The sequence below is a fragment of the Adiantum capillus-veneris genome, chromosome 15 (assembly GCF_014529385.1).
Source record: "Adiantum capillus-veneris isolate H3 chromosome 15, ASM1452938v2, whole genome shotgun sequence".
Taxonomy (NCBI): Eukaryota; Viridiplantae; Streptophyta; class Polypodiopsida; order Polypodiales; family Pteridaceae; genus Adiantum; species Adiantum capillus-veneris.
In genome coordinates, this window is record NC_140945.1 from 38,802,244 (window position 1) to 38,815,943 (window position 13,700).

At 43.1% G+C, this 13,700-nt stretch overlaps 1 protein-coding gene across 2 annotated transcripts in view; it reads left to right on the forward strand.

The window, feature by feature from the left end:
- Window positions 1-11,893, forward strand: part of LOC147440549 (uncharacterized) — a 58,335-nt gene extending 46,442 nt beyond the window's left edge. The window contains exons 6-9 of one of the 2 annotated variants that reach the window (XM_086530265.1): window positions 10,458-10,613; window positions 10,704-10,790; window positions 11,302-11,373; window positions 11,454-11,893. In XM_086530265.1, coding sequence (XP_086386391.1) covers window positions 10,458-10,613; window positions 10,704-10,790; window positions 11,302-11,373; window positions 11,454-11,765 — 627 coding nt within the window. In that variant the 3' untranslated portion in view covers window positions 11,766-11,893. Of the gene's footprint in view, window positions 1-10,457; window positions 10,614-10,703; window positions 10,791-11,301; window positions 11,413-11,453 lie in introns of those variants that run through there. The other variant, XM_086530266.1, reaches the window with a different exon arrangement.
- The last annotated feature ends 1,807 nt before the right edge of the window (window positions 11,894-13,700 follow it).

A 13,700-nucleotide genomic window follows, 5' to 3' on the forward strand; every position in this document is an offset into this window, starting at 1 on the left:
GGGGGGGGGGGGGGGGGGGGAGATCTGCCTGCATTTTGCGAAGCAGTAAAGAAGGCCTGCTAGTGGCTGCTGTTTCCATAGTGCTTTGAAACACATTGGAAAGAACGGCTTGTCTAGCCTGCAAGTTGTGCTCTAGCGAGAGGACTGGTGGTTGTGTTTGTGCTCTAGCGTTTTGAAACGCCTATTGGACTGGTCATTTTCCCCCCTCCCCGAGTTGCTTTTTGAAACGGTGGCATGTGGGGAGGAATGCGGTGGTTGGGGGTAGTGAGCAGCAAATGCATGGAGTGCCCCGACTCGGTAGAGGGAAAGGCCAATGAGGTGTGTTTAAACCTAAAGGTAATCTTTGATCAACTATCAGCTATGGAAAGTGGTTGGACTAGCACTTAGTTAGCTGCCTTGGTCGAAGTGCTCGAGGGAGGTATATGATGTATCCATTGGTCTCGGAATTGGAAAGTCAAAGGCAAATGGAAGAGCATAGAAAAGGACAGAGGCAAAGGCAAGCTTGACGACGACGGCAGAGACATTGATTTTACTCAAGAAATTGGCATGGTTCACTCGGCGGCAGCCACAATGGCCTTGGATCTCAGTTTCCAGCCTGGTAGAGATTGCCACAACATGCTTCAGCTAGAGAGAGGCACATGAGCGACAAAGAGGGGCAATTGGTGCTCTGGATACTTGATTTGGACCCATGTGCCGGAGTTCAAGTCATCGATGCTTGAATCTCTGTGTCAGAGTTCAAGTCATCGATGTTTGTGAAAGCGCGAAGCGAAGGGTTCCGGTAGGTGCGTGTCGCGATGTAGTGCAGGATTGGGGCAAGAAGAAGGAGACACAGTGCAACACAGAAGAAGCGCTAGCAATCGAAAACAGAGAGAGTGAGAGAGCTCACGTTTTTGGGGCCATAACAAATACACTTTGATTGTGTACCTTTCAATATCTCAGAATACATTAGACAACTTCCCAATGCGCTTTACTAGGATTCGACATGTATCGACTAACAACTCCCACTGCATAAGCAATGTCGGGACCAGTGGCAACCATAGCATATATAAGAGAACCACAAGCTGATGCATAACGGATTCCCTTCATTGCTTTCAATGCCACCTCTTCCTTTGGGCAATTTGCCTTGCTAAGATTAGTGTATGGAGGTAAAGGTACTCCAAGAGGCTTAGCATCAGCCATATTAAATTTGTCAAGTACTTTTGCAAGGTACCTTTCTTGAGATAAAAACAACAATTTCAGCTTTCTATCTCTTTTAATACGCATGTCCATGATATGCTTTGCATCATTCAAATCCTTCATAGCAAATGCTGAATTTAGCTTACGTTTCAGAGCATCAAGACTAGTCTTATGTTTCTCGGCAAGCAGCATGTCATCAACATAAAGAACAAGTATGACGGGACTACCATCTTCTTCCCTTTTCATATACAAACAATGATCTGCATGGCTGCGTTTAAAGCTTTGAGACAGCATAAAAGTGTCAAACTTCTTATACCACTGTTGTGATGATTGTCTCAAACCATACAGAGCCCTTTTCAATTTGCATACAAGTTCCTCACATGTAGGAACTACAAAACCTTCAGGTTATGTATATGTCCTCTTCAATGTCACCATGCAAAAACGCTGCCTTTATATCCATTTGATTCAATTCCAAATCAAGCACCGCAACAAGAGCAAAAAGGATACGTAAAGTTGTAAGCTTTACAACAGGGGAAAAGATTTCTTGAAAATCAATTCCTTCTTTTTGTGTATATCCTTTTGCAACCAATCTTGCCTTGTACTTGGGTTTTTCATCCACAATCTTAATTTTGTACATGCATTTGTTTAGGAAGAGCCTTTCTCCCTCTAGGCAATGGCACAAGATCCCAAGTATCATTTGCATACAAGGATTTCATTTCCTCTTGCATTGCAAGCTCCCACTTACTGCCTGACTGACATGATTTGGCCTCTTTATATGGAAGAGGTTCACCGTCATCTGTCAACATTACATGATTCAAAGAGGGGTTAAATCTTTGCGGTTTCCTTCTCAAACGAGTTGACCTACGTACCCAATGATCTACATTCTCAGGCAACGGTTCTACATCATAAGGCAACTCATTTTTAGCTCTATCATGCTGCTGAAAATCATTTTCAGCCAATTCAGGTGGCTGTCCATCCTCATTAGGAGCATCAATATCATGTCCTACCTCTTTTGGCTAAAGGTTAATCGGCTGATTATCAATTTCAGCTTGCGGTAATGCATCATGAGGCTCTTTTCAACATCAATGGGTGTCACGGAAGGCTGAAATCTGACTGTTTTCTTGTCAGCATCAAATTTTGTAGCATTCTTGGAACACTACATCTCGGCTGCGTATTACCTTTCTAAACTGTGGTAACCACACTCTATAGCCCATTTCACCTTCTTCCCCATAACCTAGGAAGACTCCCTTAATGGACTTCATATCAAGCTTTGTTCTCAAGTCATTGCGTACGTGAACAAAAGCTTTGCAGCCAAATACTCTCAAATCATCATAAGAGGGAGGTTTGCCAGACCAAACCTCCTCTGGAATGTCATTTTTCAACCTACTATTAGGAGAGCGATTGCAAATATGAACTGCAATTTTCAATGCCTTTCCCCAAAACTTTTGGGAAAGATTAGCGGTGGACAACATGCAATGCACTCTCTCGCATAAAGTACGATTATACCTCTCAGCCACACCTTTAGAAGACGGATTATAAGGGGCTGTCAACTCCCTTTTAATCCCATTTTCATCACAAAAACGCTGAAATTCAGCATACATACTCTTCTCCGTTATCAGATTTGAGACATTAAGCTTAGTACTCTTTTGTGTAGTGACAAAAGCATGAAACTTCTTAAAAGCATTAAAAGTCTCACTCTTACTTTTCAACAAATACACCCATCGTTTCCTAGTATAGTCATCAATGAACGTAACAAAATACAATGCACCACCAAAAGACTTAACAGGCATAGTGCATACATCGGAGTGAATAAGATCAAGAGGATTAGCTTTGTGAGATATTGTATGAGAAGTAGAAGTAGTAGTATAATCAGGAGAGTATGCTGGAGAAGAGAAAGAGACATCCTTGCTTTCGTTCAACAGAGAGAGTTATTTTTCTTGGCTCTTGCTCTTGGAAATTCGTTTGTCCTAATCCGGAGAGCTGAAATAAATAAACTTTCAACCAAAGGAGACGAGGGAGAAGATCGACATAGTATGGGGGACATAAGATGGGCTGGTCCGCCCCCTTAAAGAGAATCTTTATTAGGGAGAATCTTTTTACAAGCACAAGAATCGGAGAAAACCTGTCACCAGGAGGTGTATTTTTCCTCTTGCCTTCTTTAAATATGTACTAAATATTTTTATTTATTTTATTTTTACTTGTTTTCCCTGAAACCCTTGAAAAGGTGCAAGTGGACATTGCATGGCCAATGTGAAACGGCTCCGGTCGAACGCGTTTCTCACATTGGGAATCTAGGTCGGTTAGTCAGGAATTGGTTGGGCCAGTTAGCACCGAATTATGATGAGTATGGAAGCTTGTGAGCGCCAAAATGAAATTTGGGCTACTCGGCAAGTCATTAACAAGTTAGTGGGAAGTAGGAACTGAACCAAAGGGGCAAATTGGAACATGTCAGTAGGAGGTGAACCTGTTGGCCAACACACCCTCCAGAAGTCTCATCCCAAGAGAGGGGCCCCCAATATGAGAGGAAAAGGCTGCATTTTCAGTTTTGTGGTGGATTTTCAGGTTCTGCAGCTCTAATGGAAAGCTTGCCTCCCTTGTCTCATGTAGCGCGATGATTTCCTCTCGTGCATCTCTCTCTCCCCTTTGCACATATGGTAATGATCCACTACTTGGGCTACTCAGATAATCGTGTACAATTCTATGGGTTTTATGCGTGTTTGCCAAGGCAAGAGCCTTCTGAATAGGAACCGGATTAGCTAATTGCACAATTCGATCGCGAAAGGTTACAAATTTGGAGAGTGATTTTGCGTGAGAACTTGTCCAAATCATAGGGGACTGTCCCGTTGCGTGTGGGAGCTCCTAGGACATGCGTAGACGTGTTCGTTCCACTCAAAACAATTCAAAACAGAGAATTATAGCCTGCTGTTTTTTTTGCAGGTTTAGGGTTTCACACTTAAACTGCAAGAAATCACCAGGTGAGCCTCGGGAAGGCCTTGTAGACAGGGCTTTGGGCACCAGGCAGCGACAAAACAGGGAATTACAGCACACTGAAATTTTGATACAGCTCACCGTAAAGCTTCTAAAATGTGAGGGAATCGGTCCTAGAGCTGTACTTTTGACCTACAGGGGTTTTGGTGCTGTTATGTTGCCGAAATCAAGTCGGAAAACGTGTGATCTCAACCAGGTTTGAACAGCTTGGTGAGAGTTTGATCCAAGTGTTGGAATCGTCTATTTTCAATTGAATAAAGAAATATCGAAAGGGGCGCCAGTCTTTGGGGCCTATAGGGTGTCGGTCTTTGTGTGCACAGTGACTATCTAGTTGTGTTGGACGCATCTGTGCTCTCTTTTCTTCTCAGGGCTCTGTGTGAAGCTAACAAGTAATTGAATTAGTACCACTCTCTACTATGTACAGACCGGTTATATGATTCCATCGACGAGATAGTCACTTTTTCTTCAAAAAGTGCAGCGTGGATTATTGTGGGTGAAAGCAACACAAAGCTTATCATTATGGTAGAGAAGAGAGACCAAGTACCTGAAGAGGGATCTTCCTCACATGGCACAGCGAAAGTTCCTTCAACTCTTCAAGAAGAGGACATGTTGTTTAGAGCTCAACTGCGTAGTTGCATAGAAATGTTTCAGTAGTCGGCCAACAATCCAAGGATGCAGGAGTTTTTACAGGCTCCTACTGCGACAATGTAACCAGGCATGGTTAACCTTATGTACGGGAACATGGGTGTCCAACTAGGTTTTGAGGGTGCCTATGGTCAATTTAGAGTGCCTGGAACACAGTTTGGTATGGTTGGTTATACCAAAAATGCAGATATGACAGGTAAAACAGGTGATGGGAGTGCTAGAATGGTCAATCCTGGAGCACCACTTTTACGGGCACCTGTTTATGACAATTTGACTCCTTTGAGGATTACAAGGAAGGTGGGTAGGGAGTGAAGTTTGAAACTAGGATCAACTGAAGGCTTTGACCTTCATACAGTAGTTTGATGCAGCTTATGCTGGAGGAAACTTACAGAGTCTTCGAAGATACGCAAGGCTGTCACTTTCTTGAAAAGAAATGCGCTTCAATGGTCGACTGCATTGTTGAATCAAAGCCCCTACAAGGTGGTTCAAAGAGCTTTTTGCACCTGGCATGGCTTACAAACACTTTTGAAGTGGATGTGATGATAGAATGGCACTATTTGAATGCTAAACACTGTGCGAATCTTGGAAAGTACAATAAACAACTCTGGGCTGCACTGTTGCCAGTAACCTCGTATAGGTTTGTGCCATTGTCAGAACAGATTGAGAAGTACTGTTGTGGATCTCCCAAGAAAATCAGGGACTACCGCACAATGACTACTGTCATGAATATGAGGCAGCTGATTGAGAATGCGAGAGTGGCCAGCAATTTGTCGAAAGGAGATTCCGATGGATTTAATAGCAACAAGAGAGGGTCCCAGTTGTCAACCAAGGGCAATGTTGCAGCAAAGTCTTTTGTGCCTCCCACAAAGAAACCCTCCACTGATGAAGCTGACACGTCCAAGAACCAGTTTAAACCTTCTTCTAGGCGAGGATAAGGACATAAAAGGCATTTTTTCTTGGCAAATCTTTTGAAGAAAGAAAGCTCTAAGAGAAGCCAAGAAATGCTTCATTTGTGAAGAGGAGGGACATTTTGCGAATGAATGCCAACAAAAGAAGTCATAGGATAAGGATGAACAAGTCAGAGTATAAAGGAAAGAAGCCAAAGCCCTGTGCAGGACATGTCCCAGATTTGGTTGGTGACCAGCCAAACATAGATGCCACAGAATTGTGCAGAGCTTGGAGCAAAGTTAGAGACCAGACATTATTGGTTTTCTTTGATCCAGGAGTCGGTGCAAATTTCATATTAACAAAATTGGCATTAAAGTTGGGCATTTGTGCAGAAGAGATGGGTATGGCAGGTGAAGCAGGTTTGGCATGCCCAGGTCATTCAGAGTGTGTTATTCCCATTTTGGGGAAACTTCGTTTGCACATTCAAAGTTATGTGGATGCAGAAGAATTTCATAATATGCATCTTGAGGGCTGTGATGTGCTATTGGGTATCCCATGGTGTTATAGGTTGCATGCTATGGTGGATACTTTACAAGAGAAAGTACTAGAGGTTTTGATTGATGATCAACAACTAGAAGTTGAAAAAATGGAAGAAATCCTTCAAGCAGAACAAGTTCTTGCACATAAGGAAAAGAAGGTAAAAGGTAATATTTATCAAAGGTACTTGGTCAAATTCAAAAATTACCTTGCTTTGGATGCCAAGTGGTTGGAGAAGGGTGATTTGGCATATTATTTTAAATTGTTGGATCTCTATCGTGAAGCTTTTGGCTTGGAGCCTATTATTCCAAGAGTCCAGGCAAATTTAGCTGTTGAGTGTGATGTAGACCCTCTTGCATCGAGGGGAGTCACTGCACTCCCTTGTCATCAGGTTAACCGATTGTGACAAAACTTGACTTTTTCCACATCAATTGAATTATGCTATGCCTGGGACTGCCTTGGTTGGCTGTCGTCATTATGAGCCTCAACGTGTGTCACAAATTTGTGACGTGGCATACATCAAGGACAAGAGGGGCGAGGGTTTTAAAACCCTAAACCTATGGAACTTGGAACCAACTTGAAGTTGTGGCAAGGGGGGGGGGGTGTTAAAACCCAAAAATTAAACAACTCTGAATCTGCTGTTGACGTGGCAACTGTACGGTAGACCCGAAATTTGTGGAACTGATGACGTGGTAGCGAGGATGAGAAAAAGCAGAAGAAGTGGAGAACGACCAAAAAAAAGCAAGAAAAGGAGATCCAAGAAAAAGTCAAGAGAGCAATCTAGCAATTTAGAGGAGGAGACCTCGTCCTCTTCTGACAGTTCAGACAATGAGAAAAAGAGTAAGAAAAAGGGAGTTGAAGGATAGTGGTCAATGAGCCAAGTTTGACACGTTTTCAGGCTTCAAGGATACCCATCGAGCCCTTGCATTTATACAACTGTTTACATTGCTTTTTTGGGAGGTTGGTTCTCGGAAGCTTCCAAGGTACAAAGGTAGTGTCTTTTCTGATAGGAAATACATAGACATGGTGGTTGACCTTGTTGTTGCACAAAGAAGCATCTAAGAAGTGGATCGAATTCAAACGAATCTTCATTTGGGCATGGTTAATTTAAGAGTATGAAGAGGATATCATCACGGCTTGGCATCATATGAGGATGACAAAGGAAGACACTTTGGTTGCTTATCACAAGAGAGGTTTTTGGATACATCTTTGCCAGTAGCTTCTTTTTGGAAGATCACCTTCAAGGCGCAGGTAGAGCGGTTTTTTTGTGGCTTCCGAAGGAGATTCGGTGGTATTTCTTGAAGCAAAAGTCATAATCCATTCAGAGGCTTGTGAAATACGCCAAGGAAGGCTTTGACATACATTTTGGCTCTTTGACCTATCTGACGAACAAGCCAATGTCCAAGGCAACGTGAAGGGAGTCTTCCAAGGAAAAGAAGGACACGAATCAGGAGAAGAAATCCATATGGCCCAAATTGACAGAAGAGCAGCGTGCTGAGTACTTCAAAAAGGGCAAGTGTTATGGGTTGTGGTGAGCAGGCGTATATCTTCGAAAGAAGAAAGAACCAAGGGAACCAATTGACCAGAGTTACCTTGAACACGGAATGACAACGGCGACGGGACCCCGACGGAATGGAGGAACGGCTGAGGGGTCGAAAATGGAATGGCGCGGAACAGGAGGCATAAAAAACACCAAAATAATGCAATTTTTAGCTCAATATGATTGAATACAAGTAGTATTAGAGTCCTTTGACTCTAATATTCACAAAAAACACACTTTGAAGACCATTCAACTTTATTTGACTTGATGGTGATTTGGGGTCGTCGGTCATACACAACAGACACAATGCTCATACACATGCGATTACAAATTAAAGTTCTCAAATAACTGCAAGAGTAGAAGTTAAGAGTCAAGACTTGAGCCATAACATTGAGCAAAATTTAGTTTTCCATTAATTTTTGCTAACAAAGCCCGCCAAGGCGCTACAAAAAAGATAAAACTCGAGAATAGAGAAGTCTAGACTCTAGAAAGCCAAGGCCCAAAAGACTCAAGACTAAAGTGTAATGTACTACAATACAAGAAAACCAAAGGTGGCATATAGCATAAAGAGATTAGAAAGGGGGCAATGCAAAAAGGTATGGAAGTCCTAAAGTCTCAAGAGCCACTAGCCTGAGTAGCTTCCCAGTCAGTAGTAGTCGGTTGCATGTCATGCACATCCTCTCATGCCTCATCATCGAGCTCTGGTGGCTCAATCTCGGCCATGGAGGAAGTACCTGGTGTCTGTGCCTTTGTATCTCCACCTACCCGAGGAGCCTCTTGCTCCATCTCCCACGGTGTAGAAGGATTTGCTTGTCTAGTCTCACTCTTGCAAAGCATTTTTAAGTTTGCGCTAACAAAGAGAAGATCATTTGGCTTCTCTACTTCAAGCCGATTTCTTTCTTGGAAGAAATGTGGCTAAAGGTACTCCACAAATGCTCCAAGCATGAGGTACTGACTGATTGGCTGAGAACACGGATCGCCAGTCTCTGAAGCTGAGGGCCATTATAGCCATAGTCCTTTCACCATAGCATTGAATCTAACTTCTTGCGATCAATCTCAGCATCTAGAGTGCCAAATGATCCCCGCATCTCTCTATAATGTCTCAGCTGTCCCTAACGATGCGTCGCCCATCTTTGTCTAGGACCATTTTGTTCAAGATCTCTGTAAACTGATTCATGACTTCTTTATCTATCTCTTACCCTTCACCTTGGAACTCTGGATCCACCCTGTATGTTGCCCCATGTAAAGGAGAGACAGATGAATTCCACCTCTTCTTGCAAAGCACGATGATCTCTTCATATGGATCTACATCTGGCTGGAGCCTCGATCATGTGATCCATGGCCTCATAATCATAAACCTTGCATTCCATGCCATCCACAACCCGAAGCAAATGAATCAGCAGTCTAACGTGTGCGACTAGACTCTTGTGTTCCTTCCAAAACTCTAAATCCTCATCCTTCTCCTTGCACTCAATCCTTGCAGTAGTCCTTGCATAGGAGGAGGTGGTGAACTCATCACTAAATGAAAACCTGTCGAACTGCATTTTGACATTTAGGCAACCTACGCACGAAGAGAAAGTTGAAGGTGAAGGGGGTGGCTAAATACTTGAGGAGCACCTTGCCGCCCGACCTCGAGGTACTCGGACCGAATGAAATTGTGATTGTTTATGAAGGTCACAATCTTCATTGTATTTGCATATGATTAGTGCGATTCATTTTAGCTTACCGATGTCTTTCAAAAGGTTGTTCAAGCAATGTGCCATGCAAAAGCACACCATGACACACGGAAAGTGGCCCTCTACAATAGCTCCTGTTGCCCTGTTTGATGCCTCCCCATTAGTGACAAAACTTAAAACCCACCACATGTTGCTGTCCGATCGTCTCTATGGCTGCTATCCACTCTGCCGCGAGGACATGGGCGGACTTGCCACTCTCGGTGGCATCATGAGAGCCACTCGAGTATGCGACAAGGCCATGAATGGGATCTCCTCCTCGTATCGCTCCACTTGTTGGCAATGAGCGTAACCTCCATGTTTTGCCCAAAGCTGTTGTATGGTGAGCGTTGCGGTCATGGTTGGCCTCTACTCAGTTTGGGTTGTCATGCCATGTCATCACTTTGTGACACCTTTTAATGGAAAATTTGGGCTTATTCTACATGGATTCATCTGTACTACCGTTGGCTCCATATTGGGAATCTTTGGTATATTTTTGGGCTTGTCGTACTTCTCTTGTGCATAGTTCTTTGTGCTGCAGCTGGATTGCTGCTTCTTGTTCTAACATTTTGACTTGTTCCAAGTGATTGTTTTTTTCCCTCATCAAATGGAAGCGAAAAGGTGGGAACAATTATGATGCTGAATCAAACATACACGCACGCTATAACAAAACAGGACCTCATTGATTGTTATCTTGAGGTTAATGTTCTTGTCATTAGTATCTTTAATATCCATAGACAATACAAGAAAACGCTTGCAAAGAAATAGTTTAGCGAGCAATCAGAAGTTCAAAAGAGCTTACTATGTCAATGGAAACCTCCTTTACTTGTAGCAATCGACATGAGTGAACACTATGAATGTTTTAATTAACGAAGTGATCATGAAGCCGGTTTGCTAGTTTGAATGGGATGTTTGACTGGTCGAATCTAAAAACTTAGCAGCTTGATGAAGCCAATTTATTGGTTTGGCAGAATGGTAGGGCGGGAACTTCAGATAATTGGTTCCCACACTCTGATGATGAGCACGATGAAGATATAGCCACCAGAAGGATAGTATGCAAAAAGTGCAATAACACACATCGCTGGATCTGCACGGACAGAAACAAATTACAGGCTCGATGGTGTCAGGTGATCATCTTTTTAATGACGTGAAAGTCTATGAACAGGTTCTTGCTTGATGTAGAAAATACTTAAAAATAGTATTTATGTACTTCACAGGAATGCCAAGATCACCACCAAGCTAAAGATGGTGATGGATGGATTGAACAGAAAGGGCATGCTTTGTTTTTTGGGATGTTTCAAAAGGTAACGAATAGAATACTTTTGCCTTTGGCTAGCAGCACATAAACCCTTAATGTTATTCATGGTTGATAGCAGTCTTACGCTTACAAACAGGGCGCGCGGTAAAAGTTTTGCATATCAATACGCCGGAGCTTTAAGATTTAGATTCCTTCTTTTGAGAGCTTTTTGGTTATATATAATATGTTATGCATGATTACAAATATAGCCCATCGTCAAGTCCAATCAGCTTTTCTTACTTTTATGCTGACTAATACACTTAAAACTAATGTGATCTCACGCTTTTCTAGGGTACTAACAGAAATTGTTTGCTCCTTTAAACTCCTCATAAATTGTTTCATGTCTTGACTCTTGCATGCTTTTGTGAACTCTTTATAGCATATCTTGATGAAGCATGGTTTCCCAACTAGTGCGATCAGTTCTCTTAAATATCGCGTGCATGGCTTTTGCTTTTGTTGGTGAGGCTGCATATGAGCTAGCACTGTGCATGCTACATCTCATCTTTGGCATTCTTCAGGTGGATATGCCCAAGGCTTATGCTTGTGCAGATAGCAAAATTTTTGAGGTTACTGAGTGGGTCCAGTGCCAGGTAACTCGAGCATGTTTGTGTTAAAGCGAGGGAGTCGTCTCTTTGGTTGGCAAGCTTATATGCACATTTATGACTATCAGGGAATGAAGTGCGTACCAAACACACACAAGCCTTCTTTTCATGTGAGCACGGCCGGCATCTTCAAGAGCCCAACCAGGGGTCCAAGGTCAAATAAGGCCTTCTCTGGTGCTGGCAACAGTGCGGATAGTTTTCCATTTGCACACATGAATGAGAATATGACAGAAGAGGAGTTTATAAAGTGGTTGGAGAATGCCATGGCTTCTGGCATGTTCAGTGAGATGAACGAAGCTCCATCTGATCAATCGGATGCAAAGGCCGGTACTCGGGGAAAGCCCAGCAAGAAGAAGCGCAAGGGTAAAGGCAAGTGGTAGCACATCATAATACTGGTTGTTTTCACATGCAACAGTGGATCGCCACATTTTTTGTTGTAAATTCTATTTACATAATTGATATGGCATGTCCCTTATTGAAATGCAAGCAACAGAGCCTATGAGTTTCACTTGTTGCCCGACCCCCCCCCCCCCCCCCCCCCCCCCCCTTCTCTCTCTCTCTCTCTCTCTCTCTCTCGGGAAATGTTTTAAAAGCTTAGGATGAGGTGGACTGCCTCATCTCCGTCCCTCTCAAAGAAACAGCATCCTCCAGCATTTTAATTTTGATGCGAGACCGAGGCACTGTGACTTTGTACCTGCTAACACCATCAAATGCTTGGTTTCTAACTGACCAAATCAACCTTAGAAACCAGCATCTAAATGATGAGATAACAAAAGAGCATATTGGGTCCTCAATCTTAAGTGGCAAAAGTAATTGAATACATGGTTAGCTTGGCCTGTGTCAGGTCCTGCAAAATGGGCAGCTTATATTTCCACCAGATTTGACATCACCACAGCACCAAAAGGCATGCCTAAAGCTCTCCAGTTTCCCACCTCTAGCACATTGATATCTTCTTTTTATATAACAAGCACCCCAAAGGTAATGCACCCACTACAACTCTCCATAAGAACACTCTTAAAAGAGCAGGATATTGACCATATATTAACAAGAATCTTGCACCACCTAGTTCCATCTCTTGTTAGTCTAGGTTTTATTACATGTAACATATACATTTGATTGTATGCAGGTATTACTCTTTGGAGGTAGTTGTTGGAATTAGGGTTGCAGAGAGACACACAGCTTGGAGAAGACGAAGGAAGCTCAAGGCACACAATAGAGAGTGTGTTAGTGTGCAATGGAAAAAAGGATAGCCCTAGAGTGATGGGCGTATATACAATGCTCGGGGGAAATAATGCCCCGGTGGTCCTAATGTGTTCACACGCATCACTACCACATGTATATGGTAACAAATCCCCCCTGGAGTGATGCGGTGAACGAGAGTTGACATATGAGTAAAGGGAAGTGCCATGCCTTGAGGACATGATCAGTCCACAAAGAGGAGTAAGCCCAAAGCTTTGTGGAAAGCTTCAAGCTTCTCACCAGACAATGCCTTTGTGAAAAGATCTGCAAGGTTGCAAGGTTGTCCTGTGTTGGCAAATAAGCCAAGTTGATCTCTCCTGCTGAGAGCCTCTCCCTGACATAGTGGTAATGCACCTCAATGTGCTTTGTGCGAGCATGAAAAACTGGGTTCCTCGCAACTGTCAATGCGCTCTGACTGTCAGTGTAGATAGTGTTGGCAGTGTCCTGTCCAACACCCAAATCAGCCATAAGGCGTCTGAGCCATACACACTCAACCGTAGTTGTGAAGACTGTCCTATACTCAGCCTCACACCTCAAAGTGGCCACAGTAGGTTGCTTCTTGCTCAACCATGATATACATGAACTGCCAAGCATGAAACAAAAACCACTTGTGGACACTCGCGTGTCAAAACAATCAGTCCAATTTGAGTCCGAAAAAGCATGCAAGTCTGGTGGCAATGATCCCCCCTTGGGATAAAACAAGCCAAGGTGTAAAGTGCCACTAAGGTAGCGGAAAATCCTCTTGACAGCCTGCCATGCTTAGACCCTGGGCTATGCATAAATCTGTTGACCTGTGAGATTGCAAACTGAATATCCGGCCTCGTGTTGCATACATAAATGAGGCAGCCAACAATAGTTTGGTAAAGAGTGACATCAGCAGGATCACCAGCATCATGTAGACTCAACTTCAAACCTGTTTGTATGGGAGTGGCAATAGGTTTGCAATCCTCAAGTCCAAACTTACATAGCAATGTCTCTATGTAACTTTTTTGACACAAGGCAATACCACCATCACACTGCTTAAACTGTATACCCAAGTAATGATGCAACAGTCCCAAATTTTTCATCTTGAAAGT